Source organism: Pongo pygmaeus, chromosome 17, assembly GCF_028885625.2.
Source record: "Pongo pygmaeus isolate AG05252 chromosome 17, NHGRI_mPonPyg2-v2.0_pri, whole genome shotgun sequence".
NCBI classification, from domain to species: Eukaryota; Metazoa; Chordata; class Mammalia; order Primates; family Hominidae; genus Pongo; species Pongo pygmaeus.
In genome coordinates, this window is record NC_072390.2 from 90,142,986 (window position 1) to 90,166,780 (window position 23,795).

Consider the following 23,795-nt stretch of genomic DNA (forward strand, 5'->3'; position numbering starts at 1 on the left):
TGTCTTTGATGATGTTTCATGCCTAGCATTTTACATAAGGAAATAATATTGGCGGTACCAAAGAATCTACATTCCTGATAAACAGTACTAATTAAGTACAGTAGTAGCTTTTTGTTTTCTCTCCCAGTGTCAGTAAACAATGGTGAATTTAGGAGGTGTCTGTAATGCTGTAGAAAACATGTTGGAGATCTGCAGAATTAAGGGGGTAATTTGGAACAGTTTACCCAGCTTGAAGAACTCAAAAAAAAAAATTGTTCCTTTTCCTTTTAACGGTCATAAAAGTGGACATTTGTGTCAGTCACCTTCAGATGTTTTCCTGTGTTATTTCTGACATGATCCAGAGCTGTTACTCTAAGGTTAATTATACATTTAAGAGACTCTACAGTCCTATCCTTTGCTTAGAATGTGCTAGTGTCTCTGATATGTAAATTTTAAAGGGAAAGCTGGCTGTGATGTACTTGAAAACATCCAACATTCTGGCCTTGAAAACAGAAAACCTAGGTTAGGATTCTGCCTTAACCACTCACCAGCGATGCAGCCTGTGTAGCCAGCTCATCATTGTGATATTTACCTTCTTCTCTGTGAATTGTGTAGCAGTCTTGACCTCAGAGGGTCATGCTTGCCTTCGAAGTCGCCAAGTCAGTGGAGGTACCTGGCATACATTAGGTGCTTACTCTTTTTTTTCCTCTTACAGTGGTTGTTAGTTCACAGTAGGGAATTTATATATAAAGCAAGTTTGACAATTCGGTAGTGACTCATGAGAGAAAGAAACTTGTGTGCATACATTCACTGTCTTGCATGTATTTAGTCTAAGATCTCAGGGAAATTTAACACCCAGATTGACAGAGCCTTTGCCCAAAACAAGTTGAAAATAGCTGGGAAAATATCTGTTATTCTAGTTCTTTTTTATTTTTTAAAAAGGTGTTATTGTTATTTTAATTTTTAAAATATATATATTTAACCTATAAAACTTTATATTTGAAAAATAAGAGTAAGTGGGCATTGCAGTATAGCTGCATTAATATTTTGATGTATTTCTTTCTAGTCTTTTTCCTAGGCATAGAGGGATTTGATTTGTTCAGTTTAATTATACTGAGCAGATTTAGTTGTGCATGTGCATTTGATGACAAGCCCTGCCTGGAGATGGGAGGGAAGTAGCAGGAACTTTTCCAAAGGACTGTCTGGATGCAGGTACAAGACCTCTCCCAGAATATGAGACCCCCACTCATGAGGAACACGTTTGCGTTTCAGCTTTGTCCAGAGTCTGCAGGAAAGGACATCCCTGTACCCTCTGTCTGGGGAATACCATTCCTAGTGCCATTTACATTAATTCTGCCTCGCTTGGATGATACTTCCTATACTCCTCTTGTCAGGAGTGGATAGATACTGTATTTACTGAGTCTTTGAATTTCTAGTGTCATTGACTGCCTTTGTGTGTGAGAGATAACAGTTACTTTCACTTCCTTGACCAATATTTCCCAAGGTATATTCCCTAAAAAATAAACATGGTATAATTAAATATTATACTCAAAAGCAATTCTAATTAGAAGCGTTCAGGCAGTGTAGACCTACATAAAGTTCTTCTTAGAGCCTTTAACATTCTGAAGTGCACTGTGAGATGTGTTGGCTGACTACTGTTTCCTGATCTTATTTGATCATGGGAATCTTTCTTCTAAGAACATCTTGCAGGATTTTGTTATTCAGCAATACCTTTGGGAAATGGTGATAAACATATTGCTCTATTTTCTTCTGGCATTTAATTTTGGTCTGTAGTAAGTCTGAGGCCAGCATGGTTTGTTTGTTTCTTTCTAGATAACCCCTCAACACCTACTTGAAATTGTATAGGGCTCTTTTTATTACTGTTCTAAAAATGACAAAGACAAAAGGAAAACAGCTCCACGTGTGTATTCAGAAAGGGTCTAGACATGCAGTCTCTGTTGCAAAGGATCTGACAGGGATGAAGGAGCAAGCAGAACAGTTTGCCTCAAAAACCAGCACCCCATTCCCAGCTTGCTGATTATTTCAGGCCTTGCATTTCTAATTCTGCCGGAAAACACTGGGAGAGGAGCCCACCCCTGATTTCAGTGGCACCGTGGCATGGAATGTATGGGCCCTCCATTGCATTTTCCATGTCATCACTCTTAAGAGCCTGTACCATCACAGAAAACTCCACGAGATTCACATGTTGCCCAAATATTGGAGTTAAGCCTGGGAGCCGTTTCTAGCTACAATTCCATCTTCAAATTATTTTAGAGCCCACTTAGAAGCACCTTGCGTGAAAGAACTTAAAAGCCAAAGTGTCTTTGTTCCCCAGATGCTGTAAATTCAGTGGAGGCGACAGCATTTTCATTTTTGTACCACTCCTCAGTGGTGATAGGTGTGTTCTCAGGGATCAGCTAACACCTTCACTGCCCTCAAGTGGTACCAGAATAATTTGATATTAAAATAATAGTGCTTGGGATTTGGTATTTCTGGTTCTTCATAGAAATGAAGCTAAAAGACCAACTTAAAAATTTACACCAGGGTTATAAAAACTACCAGCCTCATAGGGCTGTTGTATTATATAAGCTAATTATTATATGAGTACAGCACTTAAAATAGTACCAAACACATAGAGACAGTGTTATCTAATGTCATTATTTGTAAGATAAGGTTATTGGTTTGACCTTAATTAGATTTACTTTCCTGTCTTACTTGGTAGGTCAAACTGTGCTGAAAATATTCGCAAACACATTCTGCATACTGGCAAACACGAAGGAGTCAAGATGTACAACTGTCCCAAGTGTGACTACGGGACCAACGTCCCTGTGGAGTTCCGGAACCATTTGAAGGAACAGCATCCTGACATCGAAAACCCGGACCTCGCTTACCTGCATGCTGGTAAGGGACAGAAACTGTGAAAACTTGTTTCTAACAGGATTTCATGTGATCACAGCAGTTATAATGCTATTTGTACATTACCATGATTTATTGTAATGGAGTAGAGTATGTGATAGTATCTGCTTCAAGACCTATAAAAAAGTACATTCCAGTTTTATCCACTCAACTATGAAAACAGGACTTTTCAACTGTATTTTATCAAAAAAGCAAATCTGACAAAGTAATTATTCGATGACTGTAAAGTTAATAATAGTAAATATTTAAAGCATAGTTGACCTGAAATGAGAGTAGTTGTTAAATCTTCATATTTTGACTAATGGCTAAAATTTTAATTTATTTCCCCAAAAAATGCTTGTGATTTGAAATGTTATGTCCTGTTTCTTGACACCATCATCTTCCAGTGAATGCCTAGAAAGAATGTGACCTGTGACCATGGAGTCAAGCGTCGTGGGTGGTAATGGTGCCGTGTGTTTCCCAGAAATTGGGAGGGGGCTGGCCCTAGGTTTGGGGAAGAGCTGGTGATGGGAGCGGCTGCTAAGAGGATTCTTGCCTCTTGGGTGGCAAGTCAGGCGCTCTGGAAGGTGTCAGCGATGTGGCTGCTACTGCAGAGTAAAGCAGATCCATTCCTCCAGCCCGACATTTTAATTAGCAAGTATTCCTTGAGTGCCAAACTCTGTGCAGAGCAGCAGAATGATGGATTATGGGTGCAAGGACCTATTTGAGTAGTAAATTTAGAGAAGCTTTCCAAGATTTAGCCCAAACAGCAGAGTTTGAATAAGGCCCGTTGATCAAGGATGTGCTTTAAGCAGATGTTTTGGGACCTGTTAGAGCTGCTTTTAAACCCTACCTCTCATTATTGGCCATATGACCTCAGGCAGGCTGACCTCACCAAGCCTGAGGTTTCCCATATGTAAATCTTCATGATAGTACCTACTAATAGGGTCATTGTGAGAATTTAAAAAGATAATGGCTATGAAACCAGAAGAGTCTGGGAGTTTGAATGAACTCTCCCCAGTCCCTGCTATGCTGCTCTAGGCATGAACATTTATGCCTGTCTGTGCCATATGATGGGGTCGTTAATAGTGGTGGGGATGTGGGGATTGTGATATATATCACACCAGAAATGCGAGTTTCCAGCTTCAAAATGCTTAAGCAATGTTTGTTCGCAAAATATCTATGTTAATAAGAAATTGAACTTGAGTAATTTAAGTTAGACTAGTTTTCTTAATACACTTGACAATATGTAGATAGAGGCTCATTACTCTTCTTTCATATTTCTCAATTGATGTTCGTATGATTGACTTATTTAAGTAATGTCGAGTGTGTGATTTAGTAATTTTTCTGCTATCCAGGGCTGTATTTGGCAAACAAACAAAAGCAGAGGTCTCTGCTCATTCCCTTTTGGTGAGGTTGTCACTGAAAAGGTTTTGAAACTAGATAGTTTATCAGCTTTAGTTCATAAAAACAGATAAAGTCGAGTTGAAATATCTCTGGCCATAAGTGCCTATGGGTTCTTCATAAATACGGACCCATAACCTTACAGATACCAGAAACACCACCTGTGAAGGAGCTGCTCCTAGCAATGGCCAGGCCACAGGGACCAGATCCATGGTGGGCATCAGCAAAGTGTCCTCCTCGAGGTGGCCTTGCTCTGTCTCCTTTCCAGGTGCAAGATTGACATATCTGTCTCTCTCTTCCATTATACCAGTTACACATGAAAAACGGATTGTTCCCTAAAGTACAGTGAGTAAATAAGAGAAAAATAAAAACATTACTTATCTTTAAAAAAAAAAAAGACTGTAAATACTGTGATTTGGTTGAGATAATATAAAGTTTAGTTGAGATAATATTTGGGAATTCATATATTAAAGTGGGGTATTTTATTTTTTATTTGAAAACAGTTCTGCAGAAAGAGGTTTGTGTGCAAATGTGCTATACCCTTGGTATCTCTACATTGGTGTATAACTGCAGTTATGTGATGTAATTCACGCAAGTAACACAAAACTGGAGTTCAGTGGAGACCCTGATTCAAGTCTATGTAAAGACAGGCGTCTCTGAGCTTCAGATTCCTTATCGAAGAGTCTAGGAGTTTGAATGAACTATCCCTAGCCCCTGCTGTGCACCTGTAGGCATGACCTTTGGGGAAGATGGGCTCCAACTTAAGTTGATCATTCTCTTGATGTCTGGCCCTGAAAACTGCATTTTTACTCTGTGGGTCTCAGTTTTCCTCCGAAGATAGGGATAGTGATGCCTACCACACAGAATGTGTGTGCCATCTAAATGGGATCATTTATACTGTATGTAAACTGTTTGACATGATCATCTTTAGCATAAATGGTTGCTCAGTTTGTTTTTCCCTCTCTAGCAGAAGTTGATGATTTATTGTATTTTTTTCAATCCTTTTTAGCAACCAGTAAAATGATTTTTGTATCATTTTCTATTTCATATTCCAGAACATGAAAGACTATATGTGAGTTCTAATTTTAGTTGTTGTCAGATAAGAAACACAAGACAAAAGTGGTTTCTTTATGTTTTTTTAACCATGGATTATTATTTGTAAATGTAATATTCCATTTCCAGGTAGTTTGAGACTTTCTGGTTATGGTTTTTTTTTTAACTATTGAACTAATAATGCAAATTGACTTCCAGCTTAACTTTACTGTTTTTACAGAGCATAATCTGAATTATTTGAATTCTTTAAAATTTGTGTAGACTTTTTTATGCCCAGCAAATGGTGAGTTTCGGTAAATTTTTGAGACACATTAGGAAAGAATACTTGGCACCAGTGGTGTTTGTTCCCTGTATGTCGGTTACAATGTTTAGTTTGTTCACTGTGTTCAGATTGTCGTATTCTTAGTGCTTTTTAAAATGCCGGTTCTGTCAGCTGTTAAGAGGAGTATGTTAAAGTTTCCTACTATAATTGTGGATTTATCCTTTAAAATTCTGTTATTTTTGGCTTTACATATTTTGAAAATATATCACTAAATACTCAGAACTTAGGGTTGTTTTAGATACAGACACACACATAATTATGAAATATTTCTTAGTAGCAATATCTCTTGCCATAATTCTGCATTTCATATTGGTATACCTATACCAGATTCTTTATAAGTAGCTTATAGTTGCATTTTGTTTATCTGCTGGGGCAATTTTTATCTTTTACATTAAATATTTAGTCTTTCACTTTAGTATTTGTACTTAATGTAATTATTGGTATATTCATCATAGTCAAAACTCCAAACTACCCTAATGTCCCTCAAGCCGAATGTACAAAGGTTGTATATTCACATAATAGAATAAGTCAGTGAGAATGAATGAACTACAAGTACAAGCAGCAATGTGAAATAAATCTCACAGTCTTATCACTGGATGAACCAAGCCAGTCAACAAAGAGTACGTTTTATATGATTGTGTTTATATTAAATATAAAAACAGATAAAACTACTCTATGATCTTAGAAGTCAGAGTTTATTTTCCCTTGTGGGCACCAGTCACTGAATGAAGTACAGTGGTCTAGTAAGATTCTGCTTCTTAATCCCAATATTGAGACACAGTTGTGTTCAATTTGAGAAATTCATCAAAGTCTCTTCTATGAGTTGTATTCTTTTCTGTATATACTTAAAAAAAAAAAACACCTTTCTCCACATCCAAGTTTCTGAAGAGGTTCATTTAGGCCCAATCTAGGTCTAATATGATGAGATTTTACAGTCACATTAATCTTCACAAAATTGACATCAAACTAAAAATAGGTTTCTGTCATCATACAATTTTTCTTCTATTTAGTAAAATCTATTTCATCTCAAAATTATCTTGATTTGATCTCTTCAGTTTTAACAATTATATTTCTACCATGTCGCCCATCCATAAATAAGCTTGGTACTCATTCACTACATTTGGACAAAGAATTAAATACATGTCTGTGTTTGCAACACCAGTGGCCTGCAGTCTGACCTCATGCCTAGTTCACTTCAGCAGGGATAGCTCAGAATGCTTTAAACATAACCCGAGAGAAAGGGGAGTGAAGATAGGGAAGCCAGAGGGGGAGGGCTGAGGAGAGGTTGCTCAGCCTTCTCTGATTGTGCCTAAGAAGAAAGAGATGTTTTTTTCTCATCAATTCCAAGCAACAGACTTATAATTATGCTTTTACAGCTCAAGGAGCTTGTTTATTATTGAAATAGCACTTACTGCTCATGAATGAATGCTCACTGGAAGACCCATGGGTGGTGTGGTCACTTTCTGAGCCTATGAGCAGTGCATCAAAGCTATGAAGTTGATTTAGTTATTTCTTATTTCTCTCTGAGACCTTAAATGTGGTAAGTGTTGTTGTCTTTTCCAAAGGTAATGATTACAAGGTGTTCTCTTTTCAGGGAGAATTGAGCATTATGTAATGATATGGTATTTTTCTTAATTTCCTTTATTTTTCTGCCCTCATACTTTTGTATCACATTTAAATTAATTTATTTTCATCAGTTTTTACATATGCTAAGACTTGGTCATATAAGTATGTACATTAGATTATTACCTGTACAGAGTGATAACACTTGAAATTATCATATTCTCTTCAAAAATTGGGGTTTTTGTATTCTTCTCTAAGATAATCAATTTTGTGTTCTCTATAACATGTATTATTTAACTGCATTCCCTACATTTGCCTCTTCCCATTTATAAGAATAAGAATTTGAAAGTTTGACTCTTATCAAAACCCCAAGTCCCTTTTTCTTCCTCATGGTAACTATTCATTTAAATTATATCTGTATGATTCCTTAATTATTTCCAAGTGCATCACTTTATCCTTAGGCAGCTGAAATTTCACATTCTACCTCTGAGCCCATTTGCTTAATCTATTGCAGTTAACATAAAACAGCTATAGTCTTTTGTCTTAACCATTACCCCTTATTTAGCAATATATTCAAATTTCCTACATAAAAAAATTTCCTTTGTCATTAATTAGAACCATTAGTGTTCAATACATAGAACCTTGTAGAATAGAATACAGTCTTCTCCCAAATTCCTCTTGGCCCTCTATTTTTAACCCAGTTGCTTTCACCCCCTTTTGTTAGTTGGATGCCCTGACACATGTCATGACATTTTGTACAATAATTCATTTTCTGAAAAGGTCCAAAAATCTCAGAAAATCCTGACAGCTTCTCATTGGTTCTCCTTACATAAACCAATTATTACTTCAACCTAAAAAGGAACAAAATTTTTCCTGACATGATTGCCTTTGGTAAATCCATGCTGACTCACTCCTATTAAATTGTACTTCTCCAAATGTATCATTAAGCTCATCCATAAGTATCATCTCAAATTTATTTCCTAATATAGATGTTAGATTTACAGGTCTATAATTTTCAGCCTCTCCTCTCTTTCTTGTTAACCTTCAGACTGAATTCCTTGTTTTCCAGTCTCCTGATACTTTACCACTAACAAAAGACTTCCTAAAATAATTAACACTTCAGCAATTTGATTCTTTAACCTCAGACATCATCCATGGGTTAATTGACTATTTTTCTTAACTGCTGCTAAATGTCTTTGCTCCTTTCATACTCCTGTCCAAATACTCCAGTGCTGTCTACCATAGCAGTACCCTTGATGTCCATTATGACTCAACACATTTGGTATTTTGATAGCTGATGTTTTTCTTCATTCCCTTTCTCACTGTCATTCCTGTTGGAATTCCTAAGTTTAGAAAGAACTCTCTTACATACTTCATAATCTATGAGTGAATAATGTCAGAACAGTATTTTTCATCATCCTGTTGCTTTCGGTAATGTAATTAGTATCCAGGAAAATTGTATTTGTGGATATTTATCAGTAAACATACTGTTTACTGAGAAGCAGATCTTTGACCTGATCTCCACCTCTTTTTTCTTGAATAATATACTGAAAGAGGGTTTTTTTCAAAACTTTCTAATGACACATTTTAAAATAGTTTTACAACCAGGTGTGGTGGCTCACACCTGTAATCCCAGCACGTTGGCTGGCCAAGGCGAGCGATCACCTGACGTCAGGACTTCGAGACCAGCCTGGCCAATGTGGTGAAACCCTGTCTCTACTAAAAATACAAAAATTAGCTGGGCATGGTGGTGGGTGCCTGTAATCCCAGCTACTTGGGAGGCTGAGACAGGAGAATTGGTTGAACTGGGAGGCGGAGGTTGCAGTGAGCTGAGATTGCACCATTGCACTCCTGCCTGGGTGACAAGAGTGAAACTCTGTCTCAAGGTAAATAAATAAATACAAATGAAATAGTTTTACATTTAATCTTATTAAGAATAACTATATACCAGTATTCTTCAGTATGCATATCTTCCTTTTTCTGCCTAACACCATGGAGCAGTGTCAGAGAAGCATTTGCTCCTTCCCGCCATCCTCCTGCAAGAGGGTGATCCTAATTGTTCTAGAGTGATCCAAATGGTTGTTATGTATGGTTTCCTTATGTTTTCATTAGCTAGTAAGTAGTAATGAAGAACTCTGTTTTTCATGCTATCACATTTTGCCTTTTCAATTACAAAGAATCGTAAATAGTATCTGTGCCAAACTTTTCTCTAAACCATTGAATCTTCAAAACAAATCTTGTTGATACATGTTATTCTCAATTTAATGGTTTTGAAAAATCTATCTTCAAGAGGTTATGTTGCTTGAGGATGCATAACTACAGTGTGGCTCTATAAAATTCTCACCTGTCTTCAGAGTCTTACAGTTACATAACCCTGCTGTACAGGAGCTTTAAAATAATTGATTGGCAGGTTAATGAAGTTTTTTCAGTGGAAACCTTTAAAATTTAGAGCTTTAAGATTTCAAATAATCTAAACACATATATTAGGAAGTAGAATGATATAATGTAATAATGTAAAAACACCGTGGTAAATGTTTTCACAGTTGTACCTCTCCTGCCTAGTACAGAGCCTGTTGCACAGACAGATGGATGGATGGAGTCAAATGAACTAGGTTTCAGGATGAACTTTTTCACCATTGAGATGTGTAACTTTGAGCAAGTCACTCAAGCATTTTGTGTCTGTTTTCTCAACTGCAAAAAGAGTAACATTGTTTAGCTTTTCTTTTGAACATGAGGTTCAAATTAGATAATCCATATGAAAGAGCTTGAAAATTGTAAAGTTATTCTTTTAAGAAAGTTACTGGATTTTGTTACTGCTATTTTAATAGTAGCAAAGTAAAAGGAAAAGACTAATGATTTTTTTGCATGTATTTCAAGTTGCTATTAAGCGTAATGAATCTCATAACAACAAACATATGTATGTGTACACATTAGTATTCATACATATATATTAGTGTAACGGTCTGAGCATATACTAAAATTAGGGCTACAGAAGGCCTACTTAAAACTTTTCAGAGTAGAAACTTATCATTTAAATAATGTATTTAAATTATTTCTATTCTTTGTATATTACCTATGTTGATGAAAAAGCCAAACTCTGTTGGATGTTTAAAGATGTTTATCCTGTGCCAAATATGAGTGACCCATGGCCTGTGACACAGTCTCAGGAGGTTCTGAGAACATGTGCCCAAGGTGGTTGAGTTATAGCTTGGTTTATATATTTTAGGGAGACAGAAGTTATAGCCAAAGACATAAATCAATACATGTAAGATATACTTTTGTTCAGCCCAGAAAGGTGGGACATCTCAAGCAGGGAGTTGGAGAGCTCACATGTCATAGGTGGATTCAAAGATTTTCTGATTGGCAGTTGGTTAAGTTAACCTTTGCCTGAAGACTTGAAGTCAGCAGAAAGAAATGCTTGAGTTAAGATAAGGGGAGTTAAGCCAAGGTTCTTATTATGTAGATGAAGCTTCCAGGTAACTGACTGCAGAGAGAATCCATGGTGAAGGTCTCTTTTAGGACCTTAAAAGGTATCAGACTGTTAGTTACATTTCTGCTGTATCTGGAGAAGATATGGAAAGGGAAGGGGATTCTCTACAGAATGCAAATTTTCCCAATAAGAGATGGCATTCCAGGGCCATTTCAAAATATGCCAAAAAATATATTTTGGAGGTAAAATACTTTGATTTCTTATAAGACCTGCTATCTGTCACATAATGCTATGCCAGAGTCAGGTGGGAGTTGAATATCTTCTTGCTACAAAGAGTCTGTTTTGTCAATCTTACGATCTCTGTTTTAATGTTAATGCCGGCCAGTTGTGCCTGAACTCCAAAGGGAGGACCTTGTAGGGAGGCCTGTCCGTCCAGCCTTCCCTTCAGGGCCGGAACTAGTTTTTCAGGTTTCTTTGGGATCCCTTTGGCCAAGAAGGGGTCCATTCAGTCAGTTGGGGTGGGGGAGCTTAGAATTTTATTTTTGGCTTATATCTACTACACTGCATAGTTTTAAAATTGTTTTTTTAAAAAGAATATCATCCTGAAAAAGTATCCTTTCTACTGTATATTTTAGTGTTCTGTAAAGACCTGAATGGCATTCATAAATTTAAAATAAAGTTAGAGTACACAATTAAAACACAGCTTTTGGTGGTAACACCTAACAAGATTGGCCGCACTGGCTCTCAGGCTCCCAGATCACTCATGCTCATCCTGTCACTACAGGACCTTAAAGAAAAGTTTTAAAGTGATTTTTAACTTTTTTCCAGAAAAAAAAACTATATTCTCCCCTTCCTTGAGTGTGCTGGGCAAGTGTGATGGCCTTTGTGATTCGAGCTGCGCCAGTGCTTCCTTCCCGGCCCCCTTCCCTGCTGCGCCAAGGTCACGCAGCCACGTGGCATTCTCTTACCTCATCGCAGGCAGCATTGCGATCTTATCAGAGCTCACAGTTGCAGCATTCATGAACTGGATTTTGAAAGTTAAAACAGTTAAAAAAAAAAAAAAGTAAACAAAATTGAAAATTGTGATCTTATCCCCTCTGACAGCTTCATTTATCAAAATTTTAAGGGAAAAAATTGATTGTGAAAAGTTATAGTGGGGACAGTATGATTTTATCAGGTAATTGATGTGGTTTTTACTTTTATATAGACTTTTTATCAACTATTTAATTCAATATAACTTACATATTTTAAAAATTTGCACACCCTCACACACATATTTTGACCCCCACCTAAACAGCAGTTTTAGATGAGGAAACAAAGATCATGTTGCCCAGTCCTGTTGCTACTACTGCAGAACAGGTTACTGTTCCAACTGAAGCTGTTTACTGAAGAATAGCATGACAAGTCTTTCAAATTATCAGGGAAATTTAGATACATTGTTTCATTAGCTTTGAAATGTAGTTCAGAATATGAAGTAATGCACACTATTACTCTTCGCAATTTCATTTATTTCTATTTGCAGTGAGGAAAATTACCATTTAGCAAGTTTTTATCTTAAATGATTTTAAACTTACAGAAAAGTTTGCAGAAATAGTACAGAGAGTTCCATATATCCTTCAGCCAACTTTCCCAAATGTTAACATAAAACATAACCATACTACTTACGAAAGCCTGAGAATTTAGCATTAATACATTGCCATTTTTTATGCTGTATTCTCGTATTCAGAGTTTATCATTTTTCCACTCACATCCTCCTTCATTCCCAGAATTCAGCCCAGGAACCAACATTCCTTTTAGTTGCCATGTCTTCTTGGTCTTCTCCAGTCCAGGACAGATTTTCAGTACCTTGGCACTCTTAAGGAACATGGATTTGTTATTTAGTAGAATGTCTCTTAATTTGGAATAGTGTAATGTTTACTCATGATTTGATTGAAGTCATTTAAGAAAACACCAGAAGAAATGTGTGCTGTGCCTGGAGCACCTGGTGACTGAGGACGTCCGCCGGGCCCATGGAGTGAGGCGGGATCTTCAGAATCCTCCACTGGCAGCTTCCTGGTTTTACCTTTTTAATCAGTACACATCTTGGAGAGAGCCTTTCAGACCACGAAAATAGCCTATTTCTCCCCAGTCATTTTCCCAGTAATTTTGACATCCATTAGTTTATCCTGCCTGAATAAGGTCTGTGATGTTTAAATGGTGTTTTTTTTTCTTTTCTTCATTTCTTCTACGTTTAATAATTGGAATTATTCTGTAAGGAATGGTAGTTGGTTCCTTCTTTCCCAGTTCTGTTCTATTTCTTTTTATCAGTGTGGAGGTATTTTATCCTGAGGTTTATAATCCAATACCATTGTGGCTTATTTTCTTACTGAAACCACTCCTGCCTTAACCACTGCCCCCTCTTTCCAGTCAGCTCCTGTGCCCTGCGTGCACCCCCATCCTTTTAGAGACATCTCTTTACTTTTCAGGCGCCACAGTGTTCTGTGGGTTCATCTTGTGTTTTCCTTGCCATGGTCCAGAAATGAATCACTACCTTAAGGAAACCTGGTTCCTTTGGTTGGAGAATGGTATTTATAAGCCAAGATATATACACTGTGTGGACCCATTGCTTCTGTGTACCTCTGCTTCTAGGCCTTCGCAGCAGATAAACAAGGAAGTGTAAGTATGTATACTAAATCCTGCATTCCTGTGAATATAGATGTTTTTCTCTGTCTATCTAGAACATAAATTATCTAAGACCTAAATATAAGAAATAAAACTGTAAAAACCCTTTAAAAGGAACGTACAGATAAAGCTTTATGACCTTGAATTAGGCAATTGTTTCTTGGATGTTACTCCAAAAGAACAAATGACAAAAGGAAAACATAAGTTGAATTTCATCAAAATTAAAGATTTTGTGCTTCAAAGGGCGCCATCAAAAAGATGAAAGAAAAACTTATAAAATGAGAGAAAATATTTTGCAAATCTATCTGGTAAGGGACTTGTATCCAGAATATATATAAAGCACTCTGTCACTCAACAAGAGCAAGGCAAATAACCTATTTTAAAAATGGACAAACGATCAAAATAACCATTTCCCCAAAGATGATACACAAATGCCCGGCAAGCCGTGGGAAATACGCTCAACACCGTTACTGTTAGGAAAATGCAAATAAAAACCACAGTGAAATTCCACAGCTAGGTTTTTTATTCTTTTTGGCAATTACTAATAGAGAGGCTTTAAACATTCACTTATAAGATTCTGTGAATATAAGATCTCATTTCCTTGGGTATATACCTAGAAATGAGATGCCTGGATTATATGGTATATTTAACTGTCTAAAAAAAAAAAACTTTTGAACTATTTTTCAAACTATCTGTGCATAGTATGTTCTCGCCAGCAATGTGTGAGTTCCCGTCACTCCACGTACTCACCAGGAACACATCGTGTGGTTTTAATTTGTATTTAACTGATCACCAATGATGTTGAGCATCAATTCATGATTACTTGACATCTGTATATTTTCTTTGATGAGGTGTCTTTTGAAATACAATATTTTTCCCCTTTTTTCATTAGGTGGAGTTTTGAGATCATTTTTATTTTATATTTTTGACCTGAGATCTCTGAAATATGATTTGCAAATATTTTCTCCTAGTCTGAGACATGTCTTTTTTTTCTCCTCTTAACAGTGTCTTTCATAGAGAAAAGTCATAATATTCATAAGGTCCAGTTTATTAGTTTTTTCCTTTATGCTCTGAGCTTTTGATACAATATCTTCTAAAAGCTGTTTGCCTAACTTGAGTTACAAAGAATAATTTATGTATTTTCTTCTAGAAGCTTTATGCTTTTATTATACTTTACATTTAGTTCTATGATCCATTTTGAGTCATATTTTATATAACATATAAGGTGTAAGTCAAAGTTCTTTATTTTGCATACAGATGTCTCATTTTTTTTCAGCAGTATTTATTGAAAACACTGTCCTTTCTTCATTAAATTGCCTTTGTTCTTTTGCTGAAAGTAAGTTAGCAGCATTTCTCTGGGTCAGTTTGTTTACTTTGTTACCCTAGCAATTTCTGAAATTAAGCATACATGGGTTTTAAATTTTATCCTTAAAATGCCACAATTGGATGTGTGCGTTTCCCCTCAACTTCATGTGTCCATCTTCTCCCTCATCTGAGACGTAATTTAAACTCATCACAAATGTGTTTGGCTTGTCACTGGCTCTTCTTTGTCCTGAATGACTTTCGACTTAGCCTGATATCTGTTATAACCAATCATTCAAAAAAACTTATGTGTAAATAAAATGAGATCTGCATACTTACATTCAGAATGTAATGCCTGGTAAAATTATTATTCTTCAATTCTTTATGTTATCAAATAAGAAAATGTGTTCACTTTTTGTGTATGATATGATTCTGGTTACCTTCTCTGGTGGTAAATAATACTCACCAATTTAGTATTTTGCATTCACCATATTTTTCTCATTAGCTAAGAAATATGCTTTAATAAAAAAAAACCTACGACTACCACCTCATACCTACTCAGATGCCTCCTGTCAGAAAAATAGAAAATTGCGAGTGTTGACAAGGATGTAGAGAAGTTGGAACCCTTATGTGCTGTTGAAGCGAATGTACAATAGTGCAGCTGCTGTGGAAATGGAATGGCAGCTCCTCCAAGAACAAAATGTAGAATTACCATATTATCCAGCAGTTCTACTTTGGGGTAGATATCCCAAATCATTGAAGGCAAGGTCTCGAACAGGTATTTGTACACCCATGTTCACAGCAACACTATTAATAGTGAAAAAGTGGAAGAAACCCAAATGTCTATCAACAGAAGAATAGATCAACAAAGTTTGTTATATATTACACAATGGAGCATTACTCACCCTTAAAAAGGAAGGAAAATCTGGTGCGTGCTATTACATGGATGAACCTTGAGAATATGTTAAGTTAAACAAGCCAGTCACACAAGATGGCTTATATTGATAAGTATAATTGCATTATAATTCCGCTTACAGATGATGTGCCTAGAGTAGTCAAAGTCAAAGAGATAGAAGGTAGAATGGTGGGTGCCGGGAGCTTCAGGGAGGGAAAATGTGGAGTTGTGTGACCAGGCAAAGTTACGGTATTGTAAGATGAAAGAGTTGTAGAGACTGGTTGTGCAGCAGTGTGATGGTACTTAATTAACACTGCTGAAATGTCCACATAAAACTGGTTAGGATGGTAAATTTTATGTATGGTTTACCACAATTTTTAAAAATTACAAATACAAAAATAATTTTGTACCCCTATGTTTTCTGTCTTCCACACTTACCCATTTTAGAAGATATTAAATACATATCTTGGTTGGTGAAGTGCCATTCAGGGCAGAGATTTGATTGGGATGGGAAAAGTGGAAGTGGGGAATAGTGAATACAAAAATTATACTAAATGGCTTGACCCTCTGAAATTTAATAGACTAAACATATGTTATATGATATATGCTAGTCAGTGTTTGAAATATATCAATTTAATGAAGCACAAAATATGAAGTAAAATATTTGAACTTACAGACATGTTTACACTTCCTTGTTTTCTTTTTTAAATTTTTCCTAAGATTAAAAACACTTTGAGGCATTCTTTTAATAGGTAAAAATTTATCCTCGTAAAGTAATCACTTAAATCCCCTAATAGCTTTTACTGCAGCACAATATAGTGTAGGCCCCAGCTAGATAAAATGGCATTTTTGATGGCTGGTCTAGATGCTTCTAAAAAGCTGCACAGACTTGTTCACTCTTGTCATTGCTCTTAGTGTCATTTGTTGAGTAGCATGTCAGTGTGATTGATGGGAAGTCATTCTTTCGTCTTGTGAAAAATTATAATTTTAGTACATGCCTAAAATAAAAGCCTAACATAAATGGTTTCGAGTTTGTGAAGGAAAAGGCAAGATTCTTTCAAGGGTAGTATAGATGAATTTAATCACTATTGTATAGAATATAAATTTTATTTTTTTTCTCATTGAGAGAGTACTTTTATTGGGGAACTACGTTTTAGGATTTTCTCTACATTCCTTGTCTGGTTTCATTAAGTTAATATGAATTATAATACCCGTTTCCTTCCAGATGTTGGCCAGGAATAGATTCGAACTTTGCTGTCTTAAACGGAAACAACATCTCAAGCTAAATAAATCCTTTTGCATCTTGGAGTAAGGTTTTTGTCAATTGCTTTTAGCTGTGCATGGTGGCTCACGCCTATAATCCTAGCACTTAGGGAGGCCAAGGTGGGTGGATCACCTGCTGTCAGGAGTTCGAGATCATGGCCAACATGGCGAAATCCGGTCTCTACTAAAAATACAAAAATTAGCCAGACGTAGTGGCACACACCTGTAATCCCAGCTACTCGGGAGGCTGAGGCAGGAGAATCACTTGAACCCAGGAGGGGAGGTTGCAGTGAGCCGAGATCATGCCACTGCACTCCAGCCTGGGCGACAGAGCGAGACTGTCTCAAAAACAAACAAACAAAAATTAATCGTTTTTTTGATGTCTTGGAATGATTAAATAAGCTAATATTTGCAAAGTACTTAAAATAGTGCCTGTCACATATTAAGTACTCTGTAAGTATTTAGTTAATAAAATTTCTAACTGAAATTACTCTATATCATTTATATTCATTTTAATTATGCCAGTAGATGCTGCTCTTGAGTGACAAGAGTCAGTATCTCAAGTTACATTTTATATTAACATATGTGACCTCAACTGTTGGCACAACTTGCATATTCACGTTTATATACCCAGTTCTCTTGATTAGAAATGACTATTTGTAATAAATAGACTTTGTTTTAAAAAATCCATTAGTATAAAATGACAGAGACAGGAAAATGCTCAGATAGTTCTCTTGAAATTTTAATATACTATTTGGTAGTATTAGAAGTTGGCTTCATCTAAAGCTTTATTATTTTAAAACACACCAAACTCATAACTTTTCTCATTTATCAGGTAGCTCAGTCCCATAGTTTGACATTCTTTGTGTTAGTAACTAAGTATTTATTGAATCTATTGACATTTTCATAGAGCATCCAGTCAACACTGAAATGTGGTACTTCTTGGTGTTTTACAAATAAACCACCGATAGGATTAGGCTTTTTTAGATTAACCTTGTTGTTCAGACAAAGCAAGCTTCTTGCTTAAATCGGGGACCAGATAGAATCCCTCTCATGCACATTTAATTGTAATAAATTCTTTCAGCTTGGAAGTGCTCTTGCCATTTAAAGGAGTGTTGGAAATAGTGTGTGCTACGGGGTGGCAATGTGGCCGCAGCTCATGTAACTTGTAAACATGGATGATTCATCTGAATTGCATGAAGGCAAGGTGGGGGGTACTTGATTTTGTAAAACTTGAATAATCAGAGAGGTGAGAAGAGGAGACAGGTGGAAGCACCGAGCAGGCAGAAGAGACTGTAGGCAATAACATGTGTACCAGGGAGGAGCTCAGAAGTTGAATTGTGCGGCACATACAGTAAAAGCTGAAAAAGGACGAGAATCCAACAACTGGCTCTTTAGAAGAGGCTGAATAATACTTTAGGTTTCTTTTTGTTGTCTTTTAATGGTTTCCTAATGTATTATCTCCATCCATATTTCTGGCCTTTTCTCCCTCTATGTAATTAAAAAAAAAGTTTTTTCTTTTTGTGATGTGTGCTTTTAGATCATGATCCAGAACTCAATCAAAGAAGTAATTTTGGTTTTAGATATAATTCTGTTATAGCACTTAATATATTTTCTTTTACTTTTCACTCCAATTTCTCTATCTGCTTCTAAGGAAATATGTTATGAAGACATTTTAAAGATATTTGATGTTCAGTTTGAACATATTAAATTTTTAAATATCTTTTTTACATTGAAAAGAACAGTTGAAATCTGGAGCTATCTATTTTTATTATTTATGGCAGGATCAATTTGGGTGTGTTTATCTTCTAGGCATTAAGATGTCAAGATATTCGCCTGTTACATTAATATGCATAGTCATTTTCACTCAAAGTGTAGGAAACAGTATTTTATCCTCATAGTGCAGACAAAATGGAATGTTTGGCCTAAAGGTTTTGATATAGACCTCAAATCTGACATGTTAGTTTATGCAGACGTTTTATCTGAGTGTTTGTTTAGTGAGACTCCGCCCCTGCGCATTTAGGCTTACTCTCCACGTCCCTGTCAGTGAGCCCCAGGCTTCTACATGATGAAGTCGCAGACTTACCACCACCCAGCTGTGCCCACGTCCTAAGAAAACAGAAGACCCTGTAAGGGGTACTCAGGTGTATGGCTAGTTCCTTCTCTTGCTAAGCCAGCCACAGGTAGGATCTTTGACTCTGTATGAACCTCTGTTTAAAACCTATACCAAAAGAATTCTAGACAGTTGGGATACAGTTATTCCAGTTGTGTAGGATTTGCACTGATAAATCAGAACAGGAAGATACCATCCATTTCAGAAATATGGTCATATGAACTTTCTTTAATATTTCCAAATAATTAATGAAAAGCATTTTTATCTGCTGATGATTTCTGAATCATCATTGAAAAGCTGAATTAATAATTCTCAAACTTTTTGGTGAGAGAGGTTTTAGAAACTTCTTTGACTTTGTGAAATTTATAGTGTTGTAAAACACATTTGAAAAGTTCTGATGAGACTGGAAATTAATTCATTTGAGAAGTTATAACTAGTCTTGTGTTTATACATGCTGGATGATCACCAAACAAATTTTGGACATTTTGCTCCCATGATATAAGGTTGATAAAGAAAAGAGAAAGGTGCTTTAGGAAGGCACCCCTGAGCAAATGACCTGTATAGAGCATCTGGAAATTTCTTCCACAGCCATATTGCTTCTGTTCTCTAGAGTCTGGGCAAGCTCTAGAAAGTAGCATTGAGTCAATTCCATTTTATTCTAGATAATTGACCAGATCATACATGGTAACAACTATTTTATACAAGCAATCACTATTTGCCAGATATTAGGCTGTTTTTAAGAGTATCATTTAATTTTCAGAACAATCTCATGCTACCATTAGTTTTAATTTAATGGCATGGTAGAAAAAATGAGGTAAAATAACTGACTGAAACTTAAAAGACTAGCACTAGAGTTTGAAGCCAGCCTGTGGTTTCTGTATAACCACTACTATGCTACTGTTTTATGCTAGATAATTGACAGTGTTATATGTGCTGCTTGGATTAAATGTCACCATCCCAAAAGTGTTTCATCAGTCAGGGTTCGACCACAGAAGCAGAACCACTTTGAGTGATATAGAATAAGGGATTTATTGTAGGGATGAGACCTTTCATAATTGTGAGAGTTAAAAGTGGTTCTAATGGAATGAATTCAGTTTTATGTATGAAAACCCACTTTAAACCAAGAAGTTTTAAATATGTCTACCATATTTTATACATATCACATGTTGGATTTTCTTAGCAAAATACAATTTTTTGATCACCAGGCAGGTGATCAGTTAGATCAAAGACCAAATTCTGAACAGTAAGTTTTAAAAATTTAATTATATAACCAGATTTGAATCAGTCATTAAAATTTCACAGATATTTTTCTGCTCTTAAATATATACCATGGGAAAAGGTGGTGAGATTATACTTGGTAGACCTGGAAATGCTCTGTCTTCCACAATACCCATGGCTCACATGTGATATTATTATTATCTGCATAATGCTCATATTCAGGACTTTTGCAGCTGTGTTTCATGAATAGATTGTCATTTTAATTCATTACCTCTTTTTTTTTTTTTTTTACCAATTCCAGTGCATTTTGCTTGTGAGTGGGCCCCATGAAATTCAGAATTCTTACGTTGCTCCTTTGGCTTCTTTTAGAGCATGTGACCTTATTTGTGACCTTCTTTTGTCCATATAGTTGTCATAATTGTTTTGATATGTCTTTCCACATATTAGGGTGATCTCATCCCCAACATCATGCTCTGAGCACGAATTGGTTACCTCTGTATTTAGGGCCATTATAGTAACCAAATTTTCATCATATACTGGTGAAAAATCTAAAATGTAGACTTTCTGTATCTGCTGCCTTTGCGTGAATTTCCAGGTAGTATTTATTAGAGTGATCTTTCCACCTATTTCTTGACTCTGACTGTGATATTAACCTTTTGTAATTAAGACGCTCTGTCTCTTTGACACATAGTATACCCTTTTAGATCGTCTTAATTTTTTTTTTACCTCCAACCATTTTTTAAAATTTTATCCATTTACTCATATACCACTTCGTTGGTACCTTTCAAATGCTAAATGCTGTCCCATTTATCCTTAGTAACCATGCTGAATTTTTCTGTCCTTTTTAATATTTAGGTTTTATTGGATGAATGTAGATTGCACCTTCTTTAACTGTGTCTTAAATAATTGCCACTTAAGGGAATTAAGAACTACAAGGGAAGGAAAATGCTGACCCATAGACTAAAGCAGAGGGAGAAAACGTTCCCACTGGGTCCAATTTTCTAAGAAGGACCATCAGGATAGTGGCTAGGGCCTGAAATTATGGTCTGAATGACCTCTAGAAAATGATCTGTTCACAAAGGAACTTGCCTGTGTTTGCAAGAAGCAAATAGGGATAGGTAGCAGTCACCCCATTGAAGACAGACAGCTTGCTCCTTTGTCCTTGGTTAGGTTATGAAAGCTCAAGAAGAGAAAACAGTCATTAAGAGCATAGAGATAGAGTTGACATTGCAGGGTAAGACATAATCTAAGGTGTGAGGAGACCTTTTTGATTCAGAAAGAGAGGGTAATAAAGTATCTTAAATTCTAAAGGTAGATTTTTTGATCACATATATTTATTACTTTAGGGCATGATTCCTATTGCTTGTAATATGTATTCCTTTATCTAAACATGCATACCTACAATATCCTCTAGACATTTACATTCCACTTTACTCTTTGTTTTGTTTTCTGAAATCTCAAGAAACATTGAAATATTGAAATATTACACCTGAAATACAAGAAAATTGATCATTATTTTAGTGAAGTCTTTATATATTGACAGATAATCACTATGTTTTCTTTTTAGAAACAAAACATAGGATAACAATTAAATTTTTATATATGAATATATTCAGCAATTCAATAATCTGAGATCAGAAGTGAAATATAAAAATTTATAACATGTAAGACAGATAACAGGATTAATATGTATTCCTTATATGTAGAAATCTCCTTTGATTTTTTAAAAGACAGATCTGAATAGGCAATTTAAAATGCAGATTACCGAAAGTATATGCAAAAATGCTTAACCTCATAAGTTGTCACTACATTTAAACAGTGAGATGCCCATTTTTATCAATTGACAGAAATCTAAAAGGTCGACAGTACCCATTGATGAAGCCTATGGAGGAAAATTGAAACTCTCAATATATTAAATGCAAGCTTTTCTATATATTCTACAGTGTGTTGCTTTTTGTAATCAAAAGAGAGAATAACAAATGCTGTTAAAGCATTTGTTCTCAAGACCTCACTGATAGAAATTAAAGACCTGCTCTTTTCCAGTTAAGATATTGATATTGCTAGCATGGTGTGGCAGAAAGAACAATTGTCTTATGATGAGATAAACCCAATTTTTAACCAATTCTGACACTTTCTTGCTGTGTGATCTTGGGAAGCTTACATACCATGTCTCAGTTTTAGCTTTTTTAGGTAGAAAATGGATACAAAAACCTTCTTGCTCATGGATTTCATGAGAATTAGCTTATTAAGTTACATATGAAGTCTCTGCCACAGTACCTTTCAAATAGTACCTGCCCATTAAGTAATCAACTTTTTTGAAAGATTCTGAGGATTAGAAGAAACAAGTAGGTTGACTTGCTCCATGTAGGGATCAACTTATGGACAGAACATATGTGATTGCAGTCATTGTGGAGCTTGTAGCCAGAGAGGCAGACGTTGTATGGGAGTCACCAATAGAGCATGAGATGACACCTACTTGAGGCCAAAGTCACTTAGGATCAAACATAACAGAATAGGAGCTTTGTTGGGGGGCTGAGGGCATGGAAAAGCCTGCCCCTGCCCATGGAAGGGGCGTGCAGCTGAGACCTGAAGGACTTGTCTGGGCACTGGGGCGGGGCTGGCCCAGGAAGACTTTGCTGACCATTAGTGTTCTCTGGGGAGGAAGCTGGGCCCAGGAACCAGGGTTCTGTGCAGCTAGAGGGAGGGAGACACCAGAGGAGGCTGATGTGCTCAGGGCTAATAGGGGCCAGACCTGAAAGGTATGTTGAGGATTTTGAACCAAGAAGAAGGGGAAACCAGTGAAGGTTGCTAGCAGAGGAGCAACATGGTAAGATTTGTGTCACTCTCTAGCTTTGTGCCTTGATAGAATGTTTAACTTTCCTTTGCTTCTGTTTCCTTAAAAACACCGAAGTCATAAATCCTACTTTGTGGGGCTGTTGTAGAGAAAATGAAGGAAGCCTCTCTGCTCCTGTCTGCGGCACACAGTTTACTTGGTGAAGCATCGCTCCCTCACTTACCTGGATCCTTTATTCACCTCAGCCCCCTGAGCCAACCCCAGGTCGCCCTACGGAACCCTGTGGGTGGGCAGGGGGTGGAGGGGGAGCTCATAGTTCTTGGGTGTGCTGCTCAGTTTTCTATGGTTGTTTGTTCTATAATTGGGGTGATAGAACAATGCACATAAAATGAACTTGCTTTCTTTCTAGACGCTTACACAGACATCCCCTTTGTTAGCTCGGGGTGACCTAACAAAGATGTGGAAGGGTGGGGTGAGTACCCTAAGTGAATCCCAGGGGCAGAACCAGGCCCATAGCCTTGCCCTGCCGCCATCCCTCTGATTCTCTCGTGACTGCTTGACTCAATGCTTTCCTGTTGGAGCAGCTTCTTCCCATTGCCACAAAACTGACATCCAGTGGTTTCTGTAATGTACTTAGCAATGACAAAGGACTTTCACTGATCTCTCATGGCCTGCTGATCCAGATGCTGGATTTCTTGCCCAGTTATTTGAGGGTGTCTGAAGTCAGTGTAGCATGTGCATGTCACCACCCTTTTCTTGTGCTCCCTGGCCTCTTGCTCACCCTCCCTTGGCTATTTGGGCCATGCTGCAGGAGGGGCATACTGGGTGAGCACATTTGCTCCACAGGAACCTGCTTTCATGTAGCTCCAGCTTGTAGTAGGTTTTCTCACCGATGGTTCATTA

At 36.6% G+C, this 23,795-nt stretch overlaps 1 protein-coding gene across 1 annotated transcript in view; it reads left to right on the forward strand.

Moving 5' to 3' along the window:
• ZNF407 (zinc finger protein 407) overlaps positions 1–23,795 on the forward strand; it is a 466,126-nt gene that overhangs the window by 317,835 nt on the left and 124,496 nt on the right. The window contains exon 8 of the mRNA XM_054460449.2: positions 2,702–2,880. Coding sequence (XP_054316424.2) covers positions 2,702–2,880 — 179 coding nt within the window. The remainder of the gene's footprint in view (positions 1–2,701; positions 2,881–23,795) is intronic.